General features: G+C 38.8%; 2 protein-coding genes across 3 annotated transcripts; both read right to left on the bottom strand.

Moving 5' to 3' along the window:
- Positions 1 to 324: 324 nt before the first annotated feature.
- Positions 325 to 11,370, bottom strand: LOC148417290 (ankyrin repeat and MYND domain-containing protein 1-like). 2 transcript variants are annotated; one of them, XM_088425604.1, is made up of 20 exons: positions 11,045 to 11,370; positions 9,512 to 9,658; positions 9,155 to 9,349; positions 8,903 to 8,953; positions 7,703 to 7,944; positions 7,383 to 7,599; positions 7,105 to 7,263; positions 6,710 to 6,840; positions 5,212 to 5,614; positions 4,956 to 5,131; positions 4,711 to 4,882; positions 4,450 to 4,590; positions 4,273 to 4,380; positions 3,344 to 3,451; positions 3,127 to 3,249; positions 2,659 to 2,760; positions 1,650 to 1,815; positions 1,520 to 1,592; positions 1,278 to 1,432; positions 325 to 1,196 (listed from the first exon to the last, which is right to left on the bottom strand). In XM_088425604.1, the coding sequence occupies exons 1-20, from the start codon at positions 11,246 to 11,248 to the stop codon at positions 1,009 to 1,011; spliced, it is 3,261 nt and encodes a 1,086-aa protein (XP_088281730.1). In that variant the 5' UTR covers positions 11,249 to 11,370; the 3' UTR covers positions 325 to 1,008. The 2 variants fall into 2 exon arrangements, with proteins under 2 accessions (XP_088281730.1, XP_088281731.1); XM_088425605.1 differs by having other exon boundaries at positions 4,765 to 4,882.
- Positions 11,371 to 13,493: 2,123 nt separating this feature from the next.
- Positions 13,494 to 18,986, bottom strand: LOC148417289 (decapping and exoribonuclease protein-like). Its single transcript, XM_088425478.1, has 7 exons — positions 18,826 to 18,986; positions 17,968 to 18,346; positions 16,271 to 16,500; positions 15,307 to 15,526; positions 15,000 to 15,135; positions 14,840 to 14,934; positions 13,494 to 13,794 (listed from the first exon to the last, which is right to left on the bottom strand). The coding sequence occupies exons 2-7, from the start codon at positions 18,270 to 18,272 to the stop codon at positions 13,686 to 13,688; spliced, it is 1,095 nt and encodes a 364-aa protein (XP_088281604.1). The 5' UTR covers positions 18,273 to 18,346; positions 18,826 to 18,986; the 3' UTR covers positions 13,494 to 13,685.
- Between the last annotated feature and the right edge of the window lie 143 nt (positions 18,987 to 19,129).

The following is a 19,129-nucleotide window of genomic DNA, read 5'->3' as shown; positions in this document are numbered from 1 at the left end:
GCATAATGGAAACGCCCCCCTCTATTTGAGTTAGATGAGATTTTTCCATTCAAACTATTATACCAATGCTTCTCAAATTATATTTTGCAAAAATTGTATATGTATTCCCAAAACTATCATTTCCAACATTGACGAAAGGAAAAAGCGATACAAACCAACTTTCAACAGCTGTAAACTACTTTTTTGTGTGTGCATTTAACAGCATTTATACAGATTAAAGGTTTGTCTCAGCAGGAAAAAAAAAGTGCATGAAAATGCCTGGGAAAAAAAAGATGCAAATCCTTATTTTCTCATAATTACATTTCACATGGCAAAAACAAATCATTTTCCCTGGGGTCATCACATGTTTTTATTGAGGTAGAATTTCAATGTAAACTTCATTTATACTTAAAGACATAAGTGCCATTATTCACTTCATACAAGCGAAATTAAAGTTTAAATGTGTGTTTATGTGTGTCTGTAACATTTTAATGCAGCTAGTTTTTTGTATGGACTGTATGACGATTGGAAGCAGCGCTGACAAGAACCACAGAAAACCGGATACCTGAAGGATACCTAATCAGTAAAATAGGGTTTACTCTTGATACAAATATACCGTTAAAACGCATTGCATAAACGATTCAGTCTGCAAAAGTCGTCACTTTGGCCTAAGGATGGCACTGTACACAAGCTACAAAAGTGAAAAAATAATCTACAATATACTAATCTACTATAATCTAATTTAAGACTTTTTCACAATTCGAGAATAATAAAAATAAAAGCTTTTTTTTGCAATTTCAGTACCGTAAGTAGTGTGTGCTATATCTCTCAGATCACAGTTCAGTTCACAGAAACATGGCCACATAAGAAAAAAAAAAGTCATCATAAAACTATAGTTGAATCAGAAAAGATCTTGCCCAATATGTAGCCTCATTATTAAAAAAATAAAAAATAAATAAAAACATGACAATGAGTAAAAGAAGTAACAAATCAGAATTTGCCAGCTAATTTAGGAGTCACTCATTTTTTTCAGTTGTAGCTGTAGTTTTCATTCAGGTCAACAGGTTGGCTCTTCGAGACATCTCGAAATCCCACCATTTTGGATTTTAATTGGACATTTTTAGATGTGGGGATTTTGATAGATTTGAACATATTAGTTGACCGTTTTGAGTGTCGCTTCGGAAGCAGGAATGCTCTCTTGCTACTGTCACCAGAGGCTGGTTAGGGAGAGATTGAAAAATAGTCAGTCTTTCCTTCACGCCCTGACGTCAATTGATAAAACGGGTTCAGATTCTCACCTGATTCCCGCAGACACTCCTTGCTGTGTCTGTCACCCCATGCTCGAAGTTTACAAGACGTGGAGCAAAAGAAAACATTGTGGCAGCGGGTACAAGCAGTGAGCTTCACAAAAACAGAGCGACCGCAGTGGTAGCAGAACTTGAATAAAGGCGACCTTAGAAAAGATTCATTTAAGAACAAAAAATCAGAGAAGCAGAGTATGTCTGTAGAATATGCGAGGATTTTGATGTGTTTAATGTACCTTTGTTGTCCTGGCGCGAGAAGTTTAATTGTATCGCTGATGTCGGCATCAGTAGAAGAAAGGGGTCTTTGACCTATTTGGACAAATTTCTCTTTTTAACAGTCACCACAACAACTTTATTTGAACCTACATTTCAATGGGAGTTCCTTTTCTTTCTCCAGTTGTTCTCTCTCTCTTTGGAGAGCTTTTTCAATCAGCAGGTTTCCCATCTTGCTGAGGACGTGACGGCGTGCTTTGTATACTTCCCTCTCCTCCATATCGAGAATGTGGAAAGGTGTGTGGGCAATACGCAAGTCCTAGACAAAAGTGCAATATTAGAGTATTAGGAAAAATTACACACATGATACAGTATATTTAAGCGTTTACACCAAGCATAGTGGTTCCTAACCTCAATAGGGGGAGCCTACTGAGCCCCACCTGTTTCACCAAACACCAGTAAGCCAGTGCACATTGTGCACATTCAGACACACTGGTTTGTCTTAACCTTTTGTGCACACTTTGCAAACTATACACATTGCATTTTTTCCTCTAATTTTCTAAATGCTTTTAAAGGCGTAATAAATAAAATTATTTATGTATATGTTTTTCTTTCAACCACTCAAATTTTTCGGTGGCCATATATATGTACGTTAAATTTAACATCCACCAAAAATCGAAAAATGGTACGGTCTGTCTTTGTAGCCTGTGAAGTAACTAAGACATAGCCATTAATTGGTCTCTACTGCTACCTACTGTCCGGATCTAAAACACAAGTCAACAAAGAATTATCTGTTTTGCTGACATCGTTTGACCGCTGCTCAACAAACTGTTGCAAAATTGCAGGAAAATCAGTCATAAATCCTATTTAAATTCATCTAAAAATTGTAATTATAATGGTTTTATACGGTCCAAAATTTGGACAATGGTTATTTTTGTACTCAAAAATGTGCACGTTCAGCTGCAATCAAAGAAATGTCAGAATTGTTGCATTTTGAAATTTGACGTGCTTTAATCATCTCCTGGAAATAACAGCTCCCTAGTGTTTTCCCCATTGATTCTTTTATGATATTGTAAAAAAATCAAAGGAATTTCCATAATTTGTAAAATAATGCCACAGGGATTCACAGGGATTGTATTTCATCAAAATGAAGTTATCTTACCTGGTCAAAGGAGTGATATGCGTAGTCAACGACATTTCCTAAAGTGTCCCCGACCTGGACTGGTTTCAACATATCAGCACCAGACTTTTCTAACATGTCCAACTGTGACAAAGGCAAAAAAATGCAAATGTTCCTGAAAAGTGGAAAAAAGACGTACCCAGAGAAAAGCTATGCAAGCATGGAAAAAAGACACAACATCACAATGTCATTGTATGACCTTCAGGTAGGTCATACAAGGGTTGAATATTGTCACACTGAACCTCACAACTGTCAGGGACACATCACAACCCTTCACCCACCAAGACACCAAGAGATTTTGGGGGTGGATAAGTGGATTGTTTTTGCAGGATTACCTGCTTTTTTATTTTTAAATAAATTTCCAGACGCGGTGGGCGTTCAAAGACTGCAGCAAACGTTTGATATTACCTGTGTACTTGGGTGAATGATTGAATGTGTATAAGTAAATACCAGTTTTGCCCTTTTGTCATCCAAGGGGTAGCTGAGGTTCGTGACCACACATAGAGCATTGCAAAGGCCACAACCCAAGCGAACGTTGGGATCTGCACCTCCTTTTAACAGCTCCTTCACTGCCTGCATGGGAAAAAAGTCAAAATAATCAAGAGTTGCACTGAATTAAGTAGACTTTTCAGTCTGTGTGTAACTGTGTGTGTCAAGGTCCCATCACCATGTCATTGCCACTTGATATAGCCAATGAGAGAGGTGTGTGTCCACTCCAGATGAGGTCTGTTCTGGCTCTATGGGAGACCAGCAGGGATACCACCTTGCTGGCATTCTGAAACACATGGACAAAGCAAAACAGGCAAGTAGAAGAAGCAACATAATGCCAAATCACCATTCATTTGTAGAACTTTTCTCATGTTCCAGGCTTTTGTTGCTTTGGGAGCAAACTTGTGTGCAGATGGCTTCTTTATTTGAATTTGTTGTCTGACCAAAAAAGAACCCTTGAAATTTGTAAGTGGGGATACCTACTTATCTTAAAGCATTATACAGTAAATGAGGCCATGATGATCTAAATACAGCATATAGATGTATCACGCTGATTGAAACAGAATGGCTCTTTTGTAGTCTGAACAGTCATAAAGCACATGAAATCTAATATTTGCGGTTATGGATTCAGACCACATTTGGAAGGCGGTTTCAGATCTGATCTTGACAGGATAGGTCTCAGTCTGAACAGCTCCAAACAAACAGATGGGATTTGACTGACGGCTCCAACATAATGCTCCGGCATGTCTGGTAGTATAGATAGAAGCAGTTCAAGCCCAAGAGGCCGAATGAAAAATAATAAAATTAATGGAAGCGAAACGCACTGTCTATCCAAACACGCCCACGCTCTGCATGGATTTCAGACTCAAGTTCATCGTTGCCGCTGTTGTAACTATATGATGTCAAACTCGACAGGTGGGACAGCAACATCTCTGTTCTGATGTTGTTCCTACAGCATCTTGTCAGTTGGGTCCATGATTTGGCCCAGTATGAACAGGGCCGTGTCCCATTTGGACACTTGCTAAAACCAATGTCAAGTCAGCCCTCATTTTCAGGTTAGATGACAAGAGATAAACCTCACAGTCTGAACGGAGCCTTAGTACTTACGTAGTGATCACTTTCTCTCTGGCAGGCCAAGTGCAGAGCTGTCCGACCTCCTTCTTCAGGAAGAAGCTTCTCTTTGGCTCTTCGTGATTTTCTTGTCTTCATGGACACCTGCAAGACACAGTAAGACATCATTAATACTTCTGCCGATTTTTACTTTGAACAGATGAATATAGACACCTTATCGAGTACATAGGTTTCATGCCAGTCACATGCCCGTACGTCCGGGTCAGATAAAACATGCAGCAACAGTTCTGTGATTTTGGGACCTTCTGGGCCTGGCAGTGCAGCAGCCACATGTAGAGGATAAAGGCCTCTCATCTAAAACACAGTCAAATAGGTAGCTGGCAACATAAGCGGTGAAAGGAGGCATAAGCTGTGCAAAAAAAAAAAGTTGGGACAACTGCTACTAACAACATCTAAGGAATCATGATTCGATACCTCGGATGAAAGAAAAGTATCTGTTCGAGCACCACACATTAGAAGTTTCCTTACAGCCTCGGTATCTGCTGCCATAATGGCCAAAAAGAGGACAGGTAAGGGGGCCATCGAAGCATTGGGGTCAGCCCCTCGGTCCAATAGCAGCTTCAGTGTGTGCCAACGAATGCGGTGCCTGGTCCCACAAACAAATACAAACATATTGATGGATACGCTCAGGGGAAAACGTAGAAGTGACTCAAACATACTCAAATTTCATGGCGGCCATTCTGCGCACAATCTCCTGAGAATCTGAATGCTGTGACAACTCGCTGTGGCTCAGAGCTTCAGCTGCTTTCTGTAGAATTTCCTCCGAGATCTGCAGGCCCTTCAATCTATAGTTGGAGATGGATTGTGTTGTGTCCAGATTTTTGTTATCATCCTCCTGCACGGACACGAGGAAACACTTAGATATCTTACAAATGTCAAATCTAGGAAAAAAAAAAAAATCTTTGCGTGGCATACCTTGGTACTTTGAGATGAATATTCTTTCCACTTCACATGGCCCAGTACAATGTGACCATCCTTCACCTGTATGGAACGCTCCGGAAAAAGCGCTGTCTCTTCTTGATTGTTTTTGTCTTCCTTGTTTTTGTCTTCATCCTTCGTCAAAGTTCTCAATTTCCTTTGACCACAGTCCTCACCTGATTGTGCCTCATCCACTCCGGTTGTTACTCGTCCCTCTCTATTAGTCACAGAATATGTCTCCTTCCTGTTTCTCTCCTGGTCATTTCCAACAATTTGCTCTGTGTCACATTCCGTTAATTGGTGATCTTCCAGAGGGCTCTCACGATTATTCAGGAGGGCGGAAAGCTCACTGCAACTGCTGTGAGGAACAATAGTGCCTGTTGACAATTCCTTTTGCATCCTGGGGGGGGGTAGAACAATATGTTGAAACGGAAGGATCTGTTTGCTGTACACTTACCGTATTACTCCATTACAAGTCCATTTTTTTCTCCTCATTTTCAACCACCATGAATACCTCCTTAAAATCTAAGCTACTACCTGAAGTGCCTTCACGAAACCCCCCAAATTCCCTCCATTTTGTCATCTAGCAGCTCCAATTACATTCAGCACTATTTCACTTAATTTAAAATATATTGGCAAAAATAATGGCCAACCTAAACATTTACATTTAGTCAAAAGTTTAGAAAAAGCTTTCAGTTTGAACACTGTCTTTCAAGCACATTAAAGAGGTCATGAAATTCCAGCGATTACTTTTGAAAATGCACAGCTGTAGGCTGAATGTTATTCTAGGTTATCAACATATAGGTCTCAAACCTCAAGGGCTGCAATCCTGCATGTTTTCCATGCTGCACTCTTAAACACACCTGATTCAAATGATTAGGATCATTTTCAAGTGCCTGTGGGTTTGCTGATGAGCTAATCATTTGAATCAGATGTATTAAAGAGCATTGAAAATATGCAAGATTGCGACCCTCGAGGACTGGAGTTTGAGACCTATGGTCAGCCCGAGAAAATAACAATGTCACCTCGGTAAATATTTGGTTAGTTTGAAGAATTGAAAGCATTTTGGTTGTCGGAATTACATTTTTAGCTTTAGTAAATAATTTCATGCATGTTGCTGCACTGTCTGTGTGAATTCATCTTGAGTACATGTACAATATACAGAAAGAAAAATGAATTTGAAGGTGTTAATTTCGCTACAATTCAACAATGTTCTATTCTAATGTTACAAGAGCACCATAATCTTCAGATTTCAAATTGTATAAAAAAAATCGTAGGGGAGCTAGTTGACGTGGTTCAGACATCTGGTTAGGATGCTTAACGGAGGGTGGTGAGGGAGGAGGTCCTAGGGATGACCCAGGACATGCTGAAGAAACTATGTATGTAAGATTATGTAACGCATGGATGGGAGAACCACTGAAAGAAAGAAAGAAAGAAAGAAAGAAAGAAAGAAAGAAAGAAAGAAAGAAAGAAAGAAAGAAAGTCAAATGCCTACTGAGCAGAGGTACAATCCCAGTTGGTTTTAACAGTATCACTTGTTTGAGGTCTGTCTGAGGTTTGGCAAGATGAGTCTGCAGCAGAATCCTGTGTGCTTGCCCGAGGTGAATTTCCACACAATGGCACACTCTGATGAGACAAAGAACAAAGTATATCTCTATCTATCTATCTATCTATCTATCTATCTATCTATCTATCTATCTATCTATCTATCTATCTATCTATCTATCTATCTATCTATCTATCTATCTATCTATCTATATATATATATATATATATATATATATATATATATATATATATATATATATATATATATATATATATATATATATATATCTCAGAGAGAGAGAGAGAGAGCGAGAGAGAGATAAATATATACATATATGGCACCTGTGTTTTGCCTCGGGCTCCAGGAAGCAAGTAAAAAGGCTGAAAAGGATAGTAGAGGACATGACACACAGACAAGGCTGACAAGCCCTCGCTGTTGAGCTTGTCCATATCTGCACCCATGTCTAACAGTAAGTGGATCATATCATCATGGGAGTTTACCTGTAGAACACAGGAACAGTTGCCAGCACAATCAAAAAAATCAGATAGGAAGCAGGTCAGTTGAAAAGCAATACATACAGATGCACAAAATAAATATAAAAACCCCAAGTTGAGTTTACCACAGCAGCAATCAATGCGGTGTTTCCCTGAGAATCTGCAACGTCAGGGTGAACAACGCCATCCAGGAGGATATTTAAGACAGCCTGACGTTCTCCTCTGGAAGCATGCTGGATCAGCAGCTCTGATGTTAATTCCAAAGGTCCTCTAGGACCAAAACTCTCTCTTTTTAATGAAAAAACTTCTGCCACATCCCAGTCCAAAGTTTCAGATTGCCGTCTAAAACATACAAATCGCAATCCCTATTTTAACTTCATAATTGTTTTCATGCAGGTTTTCTTTGTGTACATAAAGTATTGTTTACAAAGAAGTTGCATATAACCTGTGCTTGTGAATATGAGCCAACATTTTGGCTGCTATTGGCTGGGTGGAGAGTGGATCTCGTTTGAAAACTTCATACTGGTGAGAATCAGGTTCCCACAGCTGGCCGTAAAAACGCTGGTCAAGCTCTCTTATAATATCTGGAGGCAATGGAAGGTGGTGACCATTGGTGGTATAATTCTCAATCCCGTAAGGGAGTGTTGTGCCATCGTCGTACAACAGCAAATTGTCAATTTCCTCTGTCTACGGGAGAAGAAACCATTGGGGTGAGTTCAATGAATAAACTCCATGATGAAGCTGAATTTAAAAAAAAAATGTTAATTATGTTTGGACTTGGAATCAACAAAAAAAAAAAAAAAGACTAAACCCATCAGCTCTTAATGAAACACTGGTATACAATGCACAGGATTGTGTCAGAACATTGTTTTTTTTTTTTTTTTTTTACAATAGGTGATGGAGCATCCTTTTCGTGAGCTGTCCAATACAAATCATGGCAGTGTCAAAAAGGATTTTCCAATTCAACTGTAGATCATGCGAGCAAACAAATATTTCCTGCTGATTGCATTAACAATGTGCAATTGTCTTCACATTGTAATCTCCAGGTTTTTCACCGAGAGCTATTACAAATGTGTTCACAAATTCCACCACATTTCTACCACAAAGTGCAGTCTCACGGTGTGCTAAGGTGGCGTTTTCTTTCTTTTCATTGTATTTTCTAATCTTGTTTTGTGGACAATGGCGGGTAGAAAGTCTCATTTGGATCATTTGAATCAGGTGTCGGAACAGGGAAACATCTAAAACATGACGGCTAATGGCCCTTCGAAATTGAGTTTAGCTATTTTGCATTTGGGCCAGACGGCTCTAACGGATTCCGAAAAAGACATCAAGACTAGAAAAAGAGTTCAATGTAACAACAAACCAATCAATTGAAAAACAACGTTTTGTTGATCACGGAATTGTAGTCAAATGCCTATGGCTTTGGGATAGGCATTTGGCTATTGCTTTTATGTTTGGGAGGGATGCATCCCACCCAAACATACCTGATTAAAATGATTGGGTTGATTTTCAAGCACCTCCAGAGCTTGCTGCTGAGCCAATCATTTGAATCAGGTGTTTTGGGGAGAAGAACCTGGAAATCACGAAGGATTCCAGCCCTCGGGGACCAGAGTTTGACACATAGGGTTAGGGTTATCATATTTACCTCAGATTCTTTTTTGCCGTTTGCCTGAAGTCCATTCGAGAGTAAATCATCCTAGTAAAAAGGCAAATATTGATGTTCATATTCATTATACAAACTGATGTAGACTAAATATAATTTCAAACGTGGAAAGCATGCAATGAGTCAACATGGAAAGTCTGCGATGAGTAATGATTTTGTTGACCAATACTAAACAGTATTATTAAACAACTTTTTGAAACATTATTCAACAATTATCATGGGTGCATATTTTACCTGACTCTGACGATGTGAGCCAGTGTTGTGCTCCAAGTAGGAAGCATATTCAGTCATGTTTTTCAGGCTGAAGCTCCCTTGAACAGAGTTACATATTTGTACCAAATAATTCCCGTGCCACAAGCCAACATCTTGACATCCTGTTGGCTCGCTAAGCACACCTGGACCAAATCTCTGGTCGGCATGGTACAAACCCTGAAAAAAGTCAAAAAGATCTTGTTGGCATTCAGCATGTATAGTCAACAGAGTGGGTGAAAATCTGCACCTTGTACTGAAGTAGAAGTACTAATGTTTTTGAAAGTACCAATATCAAGTATTTGTACTACTCACAATTGATGGTCATTTCATTAAGATTACCTCAAATGTGGCTCCATCAGGAAAGATATGTTTTCCATATCCTTCTCGCCAGTTAAGGTAGAATTTTCCGATGAATTTGTTGCCTGTGGGCCAACAGTAAATTCCATCACCATGTCTGTAGTCTTGATAGAAAGACCCCTCATAGAACTGCACACATCAAATTAGGAAGGCTTTAAGAGACCAGGGCTAGTTGTCGCACGGGTTAAACCATTACGTTGCAATTATCTTCTCCGCTAGAGGACGCAACGAAGTGGATTACTACTTTTCTGCTTTTACATGGCCAGGGGTCATGTCCTCTCTGAAAAGATAGTAGTGCATTGCGAGCCAAGGTGAGCATCATGAACTATTTTGCACAATCCGAAGTAAAAAACAAACTAACAAACAATAAAACAGAGTCAAAGAGTCTAATCAGTGATCGATGTGATTTTTTAAAGAAGAGATGAATGCCTCCGGTCATATTCTTGTCTTTGTTCTGTTTTAAAATAACTAACAAATAATAAGATAGAGCTTACATTAGCAAACGTGGTAGTTTGGGGCTACTTGTTCGCAGACATTTCGGGGTAAGTTTCACATGTGGCAAAAGGAAAAAAAAAAATTGCTGTTTTATGTAGTCTTTCGGAAACAGCCACTCAAGAGAAATCTGGATGCGGTGCATAATATGCAATGGATGAGCCAATGAGTCCGACTGGTGGCTAAAGATACTAGGTAAAATAGGCAAAGTGCATGTTGCAGACTATTTTGTGTTAATATGTATTCACTGGCACATTGTCTGTCTGATGTCAATGTTCACTTTCATTTAAAAAAAAAAGATAATGTTGTTCTTGAAAAAATCCAATGTGACATCTTACCCTTGTAGTGTGACAATTCCCCCCCATGTTGGGCCAAAATCCCACATGTTCACTTTTCCTATTGGATGACCTAGCACTGAACTGACACAAAATATGAATTTTTTATCAATGTAAAAGATATACCTAAGTCTTTCATCAGCTAGTTGAACCAATACCACATTTTTATCTAAGTTTTTAAATGGAAAAACTCTAGTATAAGATATAGACCAGAAGCACTGCAAAAAATGGATGTCATTCAGAGAACAGACAATATATGAATGCTTTTTGAGTATTTTTAGGCCAGCAGCGAATACCTTGCTGGCCTCGGCACAAAATTAGTCACATTTGAACAAATTGACGGGATCCAAAACTGTGAAGGATATTAATAGTAATTCTCTTGTTACAAAACTCATAATGAAGACTTGGAAAAAAAAACGACTGTCAGGGAGGTTTATGGTATTTTGGTTACTTGGTTCAAAGAGGCAAACTGACAACACGTTCCGAGGATGAACAACACATGCAATTACAGTAAACCACACGAAAAATGTAGTTATTTTGCATTTGGTCCAGTGAATCAGACGGATCTAATGGATTCTGAATAAATGGTGTTTTACAAGAACAAGCTGGTGAAAAACCTGAGCATTTTCATCAGCTAGTGAAATGAAGCCGACTTGATGCGTCTCTCTCCATTTCACCTTCACCTTACCTCTCCACTTCTCCAGGTGTACCGTCCCATGCCGTGTTTGAGGTCATTGACAAACTCTCCTTCATATCTGGAGCCGTCGGGAAATTCCTGGACACCGAAACCTTGTCGTCTCTCCCGAGCGATTTTTCTGTTCCGATTATTTGGCCGCCGCACTTCAGCACCTTGAACCGTGCCCGCAGTACCAACTTTTCGGTTTGCGAACATTTGAACCGGAGTCTTGATTTAGGTGGAAAACGCTGCCGGAAAACACGCTGATTAAATAAGAGGTGATAATTATTAACTGCGCTGTTGTGTAATCTCTCTTCTTTCTGGACGAGTGTTTTTTGAGCTGCAAGAGTCGCATTGTGAACTTTTGTGGTTGTCGTGACAACTATTTGAATCCTGTGCGGTATCGGCAAAATGCGCATGCGCAACCTCAGAGCGCCGGCTCCCCTTGAGCACTAGATGACAAAGTCGATGACGTAACACGCACTCTCTCGCTTCTGCAATTTTCGCATGCTTATAATCTAAGCTCTCAAACACTACGTGCACTTCTACTACGTGTACACTTCAATGAGGACCGTAAAATGTAGTGAAGATTTTGAGATTGGGCCACGAAGTGCAGCCTGATATGCTTGATAATCACCGGCACATGGACCGTCTTAACTTTGCTGGTAGGACGACTATAAAATTTGCACGTTGACAATTATATGCAATTTATACTACCGATGAAGCCTTAAATGTCAAAGTAGAATGTCACTACATTTTCTTTCTAAGCATATACATTTATACCATTTTATATACATGGCCATAAAACAACAAATAAAAAATGTAATCTCTATTTAACCAGGTAGAGTTCCATTGCGTTTTACATCTCTTTTGCAAGGATGTCCTGGAGAAGAGTTTACAGAAAGCAGACTTGAGCAATGAACTTGGCGCAAAAGGATAGATGATGATAAAACATAAAAAAATTACAATCATACTATACATTTCAAGCAAAAATAACTCACTATAAACATTTTTGAATGAATAGCAATTAAAGATCTATGCTTTTATTCGTTGTTATCTTTACTAATCGTTCTGTATTTCGGTATATACAGTAGCATTTTAGTTTTCAAGACCATCCTGAAAAGCAGTAGCTACAAGTGAGACAGTCAAAAAACGTGTCTCCCTTTCAGGATGGACTGAAGCTTTGCCGGCCGACAGTCGAATGACAATTTTATTTATTTATTTTTTTTAAAACAATGGCTTTAGATCAACAGTTTGGTCCTTCATTTAAATCCAATCATCACTGTACTGTCTGTTGGGTATTGGGTTTTTCATCTACTCCAGTTAAATCTTCCAAATATCTGAGAAATGTTTTAACATGGGAGCGTGGAAGTCAAAGCAAGTGCGAGTATGTGCGGTGGCTCATTCGTTAGAATAGAGTGAAAATGTGCTGTCACCTTTGATCCAGGTTTTTTTTTTTAAGACATATGTCACAGGTATGTTATTAAGACGTTTGTGAAATGTATTGATGTGTAGGAAAATGCTAGTTTTCATCCTTTAACTCGAATCTATGTTGAAGTGCAACAGGAGCTAAATGGTCTGGTATCAGTTTCAAGTCCAGAAGCAATTTGTTTACCGGAATGATGCCTAGTGGTTGATTAATCAACACTTGTCCTTTTTGTGACAGAAAGCATGGTGTTGAGGGGCTGTACAAAGGCCTGGATGCCAAACTGCTTCAGATGATGCTGACGGTCATCCTTATGTTCATCTTGTATGAAATCACAGCTTCTACCTTCAAGCTCCCGGGCCTGCACAGGAAGCTTAAGCAGTGAGTGGGATAGTCACTCGCAGTCAAAATCTCAGCACCAGTTGATGCACTACTAAGGGGTGGGACGAGTGAAGCTTTCTTGTCTCCTCTCAAATATGCATCATCAACAAGAGGAGATAAAGTACACATAAAAAAGCAAATGAGTTATTTGCGCATTTTTGTGCAGTCTTAAGATTCGGTTTATTCACAAACACACCTAAGGGCATTGCGAAGTGTCCAATCTATCTGCCGTGTATGTTTCTGGAACGTGGAGAGAAACTAGAGCAGGCACGGGGACAACACGCAAACTCCATACAACAAAGCCAAAGCCTGAAGCAAACCCGCAACAACTGCGCTGCCGAGTGGACTTGCTAACCGGTGTGCCACCGGGCCACCCCTAAAACCATTTATGAGATTAAAATGACCTTTATTATTGCCTTGCCCAAACCAACGTCATCCAGTTTTGGATTTTAGTCAACACTGAAGATGACTAGTCATATTTGACTTTTTTTTGGTTCATATTTGATATACTTTATATAGATATTGTAACACTACGGATCAAATTACAGTATATGGCATTTAATTGTGTACACTTAAAATACATTTGTGTATTTGGTGATTAAAAATGAGTTAATAAAAGTGATGCAAAAAATAGACACTCAAGTAGTAGGGCTATTCATTTCCCAATGTTTTTAATTTTTAAATTGTCAATGATACACAGAGTGAAAACATGATAGAAAGTAAGTCCCTTTTTATGCTCAAATATTTCATAGGCAAGCAATATGATCCTGTATTACGTACTTTGTGGCGGTTCTTATTTTGCATCCATAGTTAAAATGAGAATAAAATAAGGGTAGTGTGAAGTCTTTAGTTCATTTCCTTCACATACCAGTCTGGCAGGAAGGAGTAAGAAGATTCCCTGTGGACAGTGAAGGTCACGTCACTAAGCGCTCTTCGGGAGAACAGATACACCACTCTGGAATACCAGAAATTAATTGTTTAAAACCAAAAAACTGATGAAATGATTTCTCATTGGAACATTTGTGTAAATGCTGAAAAGCTGACCTGAACTTGAAATGTCATAGAATTGGATGAAATTGAGCAAATGTAAAATCAAGAAGAACTTTTGTATCTGGTTGTTTATTTTTGATATGTACTATTCCTAATGATAATTGTTAACATATTAGCAATAGCAACTGGAATGCTAACAGTGTGAAATAGTAACCTGAGAATGAAAGACAAATGTCCTGGAACAAACAATTTCCAATTGTAATGCGTGAAAAGGTTGAGAAATATGGAAGTAGTAGGAAAATACAGTCGGACAAATAGTGTAGTGATTCTAAAAATAGAATAGAATAGAAGCGCTTTACTGGGGGGGGGGGGTGCTCCCAGGAAAAAGGCTTAATTTTTGTGATGTGGAATGTAATCGCAATAAAGTAATAATTTAATAATTTTCATCATTTTCTTTTAGTTTCAGGCACTTTGGTGCACTTGCTTCTTTTTTTCCGTTTTAGACTAAGCTGTAGCCCGTATAAACGTGATAAAAATAATTAAGTTGTTTAAAGTTGATTTATATTGCGTTTTTCTGTCGTTAATGTTAAAAAGGATACATGTGTTGGTATACTTAAACAATTTTCATCAATAATAATCTTATCTATTGTCAGTGCATCGACTGGGGGGGGGGCGCAAAAAGTTTTCTCTTTTCTGGGAGGGGTAGGCTGTCAAAATATAGTTGAAAAACACTGAACTAAACAGTTTGAAGCCAGAATCGTGTGAATTGGTGAAGAAAGTTGGAAGGGTTAAATACAAATTGTAGAGTGGAATGTGGAAAAATGTGCATATTTGGGAATTGTGAAAAATAGTTGAGTAGCTGTAGCTGAATAGTATATATCCTTGATTTTGTGGCATTTCCAAAATATACCAAATTTTGACATACTGTAGGCGGTTCGGGCTTGATGCCAACGACACGTGACTGGTCTTCATCATTCCCACAATGAAAGGAAAGTGAACCGGGAACTTACTGAGGATCGTCCTGGGTCACCACACGCTTCAAAAAAGACAGGAAGTCGCTGCAGAAATTCATGCAGACTGCAGGCTTCCAACCCAGCTGCTCACCCTGCTCAAAAAAGGACAGGTGTTTTGTTGATCTGATCCTATTTCAACGTGTCCTAACAAAATTACCTGCACCAGCTGTGGGATTTCGGCTGTGCGGTAAATCTGCACGGACACGACGATCCCGTCGTCATTTTTGAAGCCCGCCACCACGCGAGGGACTCCCAGGAGGAAGGACTGTGCCCACCACTTGAGCAGCTTGAACCTAATGAGAAAATTATCCCAGAGACCGCTCACAAGAACAAGTAGAGTTAGTAGAAATAGAAGTTGTATACGTGAGATTTACCAGCGTCTGTTTTCTGACCACGTTCTAATCTGGCCTTTCCAAATTGCGGAAAATGTGATAGTGCCACCGTTGCCATTAGGCACAACAAACCTGCGAAATTTGCTCCGCTGTTTTTCCGTGCGCAACTCTCCTGACGTCTTGAGCTCCAGGTAGCAGGCGGGAGGAGCCGGAGCGCTCGGATCTTTGTCCCGGCAGTCCACCTCACCGGAATACAGCAGCCTGTGGCCCGAAAGACGACTTCGGACCACGCTGTAGTAGGCCTCGTTGGAGTTGACCACACCGCTTGAATCAGGTAAGCCATCTTTTTCGTCTTGGGAGAAAAAAAATGTTGATTGAATTTATGAAAAATTTTTGGTCACCAGTATTGAGCAACTTCCAAAACATGGATTTGAAAATAATAACTTAATAAGTGTTAAGTAAATTTTCTCTCTCTCTGTGTATTCAACATGCCCTTTCTTGGTGGTAATTACTGTAGTTGTCAAGGAATTATGTTGAAGTGATGAATCTGGAATGAGAGACAAGTTATGTTTTGGGGAGGAGATAAGTTTAGCCTAGGTTGTAAGTGGAGGTCAGGCAAGTTTTTAACACATCCATGAGCCGTTTAAGGTGAGTTGTGATGAATTTGAAAGATGTGAAGCTGTTTCTGGTTGTGGCTATTAGCATTAGAGGTGTGCCAGAAAAGCTTCTCATTATAGTTATTATAATTATTAATGTTTATTACAGTTATGATAATGTCAGTTTATGCTAGGCCAGCAGAAAAGGCCTTGCTGGCCCACCACTGATATATATATATATATATATATATATATATATATATATATGTATATATATATGTATATATATATATATATATATATATATATATGTATATATATATATATATATATATATATATATATATATATATATATATATATATATATATGTATATATATATATATATATATATATATATATATATATATATATATATATATATATATATATATATATATATATATATATATATATATATAAATACACACACACGCACAAATAAAACAGCACATCATACCTGCGCATATGTACTGCTCAAACTTGTACCCCCAGTATATGTTCTCCTCGTGACTCTCAGTGCGGTTCTGCCGCCCCTGGCGAGCGCTGTCCGTTTCCACTTCGTTGATGTAAATTACTCCTTTAAACTTGGTGACAGCCAGCGACCACTCAGTTTGTCCTTCGTAGGGTGTGCATAAAACTTTGGTCAAACGGCCTCGTGATGTCACAAAGTCAAATTCATCTAAAGGTCTGGGGAGTAAAAAAAAAAAAAGCAAGTGTATTGTTGTTGTATTATGTATGTGTGTATGCATGTAATATGTGGTTGTAGTAGTTGTATTATAGGTGAAACCAAAGTCAAATGATGCCTTGAGATGCCAGTTGAATTGGTTCCATGACCACGCTTGTGAGTCAAGGCACTCCTAAGTCAAATTATATTTCTCCATTGAAATGCTATTAATCCTTTGCGGGTACTTCTTGTTCAAATCTAAAAATAGGACACTATAATAATGAACATTTTAAAAACATACTGTAATGAGTGACATAATTATATTGTAAAATATAAAATAGTTTTTGCTTCTTGTCAATGAATATTTTGGTTGTTCTTCTAGTGTGCACACTTTGGGCACATGAGGGCAGAATACAACAGCTCACCACTACTCAACAGACCACAGTTATAATTAGAAAGCAACTGATAGGGATTTTTTTTTTCCCAACTTTATGCCGATCTGATTGACGTTATATGGCATGTTTTTGCAAAATTGGTGATTGATAGTAATATAATTTTTAATTATGATTTTTGTTTTGAATGGCAACATTGTATTTGCACTAGGGTCTGTTCATTAAAGGAATGTTTGTTGTTTAAAATTAATTCAAAATGATTAAAATACGTTTTAGTCCCTTAACGGCTTCAACAATAAACATAAATAACAGACAAAACATTTGACTGCCCTGAAATATTTTGGGCTTTAGTATTTATTTTAATAACAGAAAAAATAAAGGGTAAATTTTTATGTTAATGTGTAAAACTAAATAAATATACTGTATATTTTAAAAGAAGTCATGTTAGACAGCTGATTATTTGGGCACTCCTACAAGACGCGTGATTGCCTCCCGGCACAACATTCAACCAACAACGACAAGAGCTGTAACCCACTCCTGTTCAGAAGTTGAAATCCACTCCTCATTGGAGCCCGTGTATTGTAGGCGTGCCCCTTGAGCTAAATGAGACCTTGCTTGGCCAATCAGTTCTCGAGTCAATCACACACGAGCGGCTGAAAGAGATTGCGCAAGGATGAAAGAAAGGTTTGGGATCCTCTTATCTTTTGTAATAAATTGGAATTTCAAGCGTAAACTGGGCTATTTTAATCATGTCTGGTCAGCTACTTGCTTCACTTACGTTAGATGCCAGATTGTTAGATGTTGAATTCAGGTACTCTCGTACACATGCACGAACATTCTGTGTGTGTGTGTGTGTGTGTGTGTGTGGGGGGGAGGGGGGGGTTGACGCTTTTTCACGGTTTTTCACTTATCGCGGGGGGGTTCGGTTCCCATTAACCGCGATAAACGAGGGATTACTGTACTCTCTGTATAGGAAGGTCGTTTCCATTGTTTTTGTCATTTTCTTTGCTGTTGAAAGTGAGTTGAAAAAAAATTCTAAAGACTGCTCGTCTGTCAAAGTTGGGCAACTCTTCTCAAGGCACCACTGAAGCAACTTACGATGAAGCGGCCGATGCGGCAGCCTTTTGCATAAGTTTCGATTTGTTGGCCAAGATCCAGTGCAGGATGTGTTCCAGATTTTTCTTCACATTCTCATCTCGTTTGATGTAGCGGTCATTGTAGCCGTCTCTCAGATCAAAATTTGGCCTCTTGTCGGGTTCTACAAAGTATCTCATCTGACTCTGGTCATGGTGAAATCTCCTTTCTGTGTCGAGGGAGAAGGAACCCTCCTCCACTGGTTCTTTGAACAGAGGCGAATCCTTTTCATAGGGCTCCCTTCTGGTGCTCAATGTCTCGTGGTACATTGTTGTCAAAACGTTCCACAATTCCAAATGAAAACCCAGGTGAATATGTTAAGAGAAGGTCAAAAGAGGTTCACCTGTAAAAGTTTAGCGCACTTTAGGTTCATTCCAAAATTCCATCCAAAAGCCCAACAGAAAACTAATTGTATTCAACAACAGATGCCTTCTAATCTATTTATAGGTGAGCTTTAGCGACAAACCACACGTTATTCCAGGTTAACGAGTTTGAAGAAAAAAAAAAAAATCCATTCAGTAATGGGTGTAGGTTCCTCTGAATCAATTATTCTTTAAGTCAACTTCAAGCAAATGTTTAGAATGACCAAATCAAGATTTTATTTTTTACCATACAACACATTCATATTTCCCTCTTTAATGTAGCCAAATATGTTAAGGACAACTGTCAGCATGGTACTTTGACTCCTAACAAAATGTCCGGAATCATATCATTAAATGAGAAAATCCAGCCCAATTTACCCCTATTTGTTGAAAAATATATTTAGCGTCATTTTCTACTGTATCAGAACAAAGTAAAGCCCATAAAAATATGAAGTCTCACCTTAGCTGAGGTTGAGTGTGTGAGTGTGTCGACCCTCGGCACCGTCAACTTGTTTGTTGCTTTCACTTGGTTTGCGTTCTGCTGAAATGAAAGTGGGGCTTTCGTTTCCCGAGAAAGGAAGGAGGAAATGTTTTGGTTCAGATTCAGGAGAGCCCTGCCCCTTTCCCTTCAGTCAAGTAAGCTTGCCACACAGTTTTTGCCTAACATGAGACAACTTGCACCCTCCCACGCACACACAAATATGCCTGCTGATTTTTATTTCAACTAAAGGGAAATCACATGACCTGTATCAACCCAACTCCTT

This window comes from Hippichthys cyanospilos, chromosome 10, assembly GCF_059441005.1.
Source record: "Hippichthys cyanospilos isolate Australia breed blue-spotted pipefish chromosome 10, RoL_Hcya_1.0, whole genome shotgun sequence".
In the NCBI taxonomy this organism is placed as follows: domain Eukaryota; kingdom Metazoa; phylum Chordata; class Actinopteri; order Syngnathiformes; family Syngnathidae; genus Hippichthys; species Hippichthys cyanospilos.
This window is presented reverse-complemented; position numbering and strand designations above follow the sequence as displayed.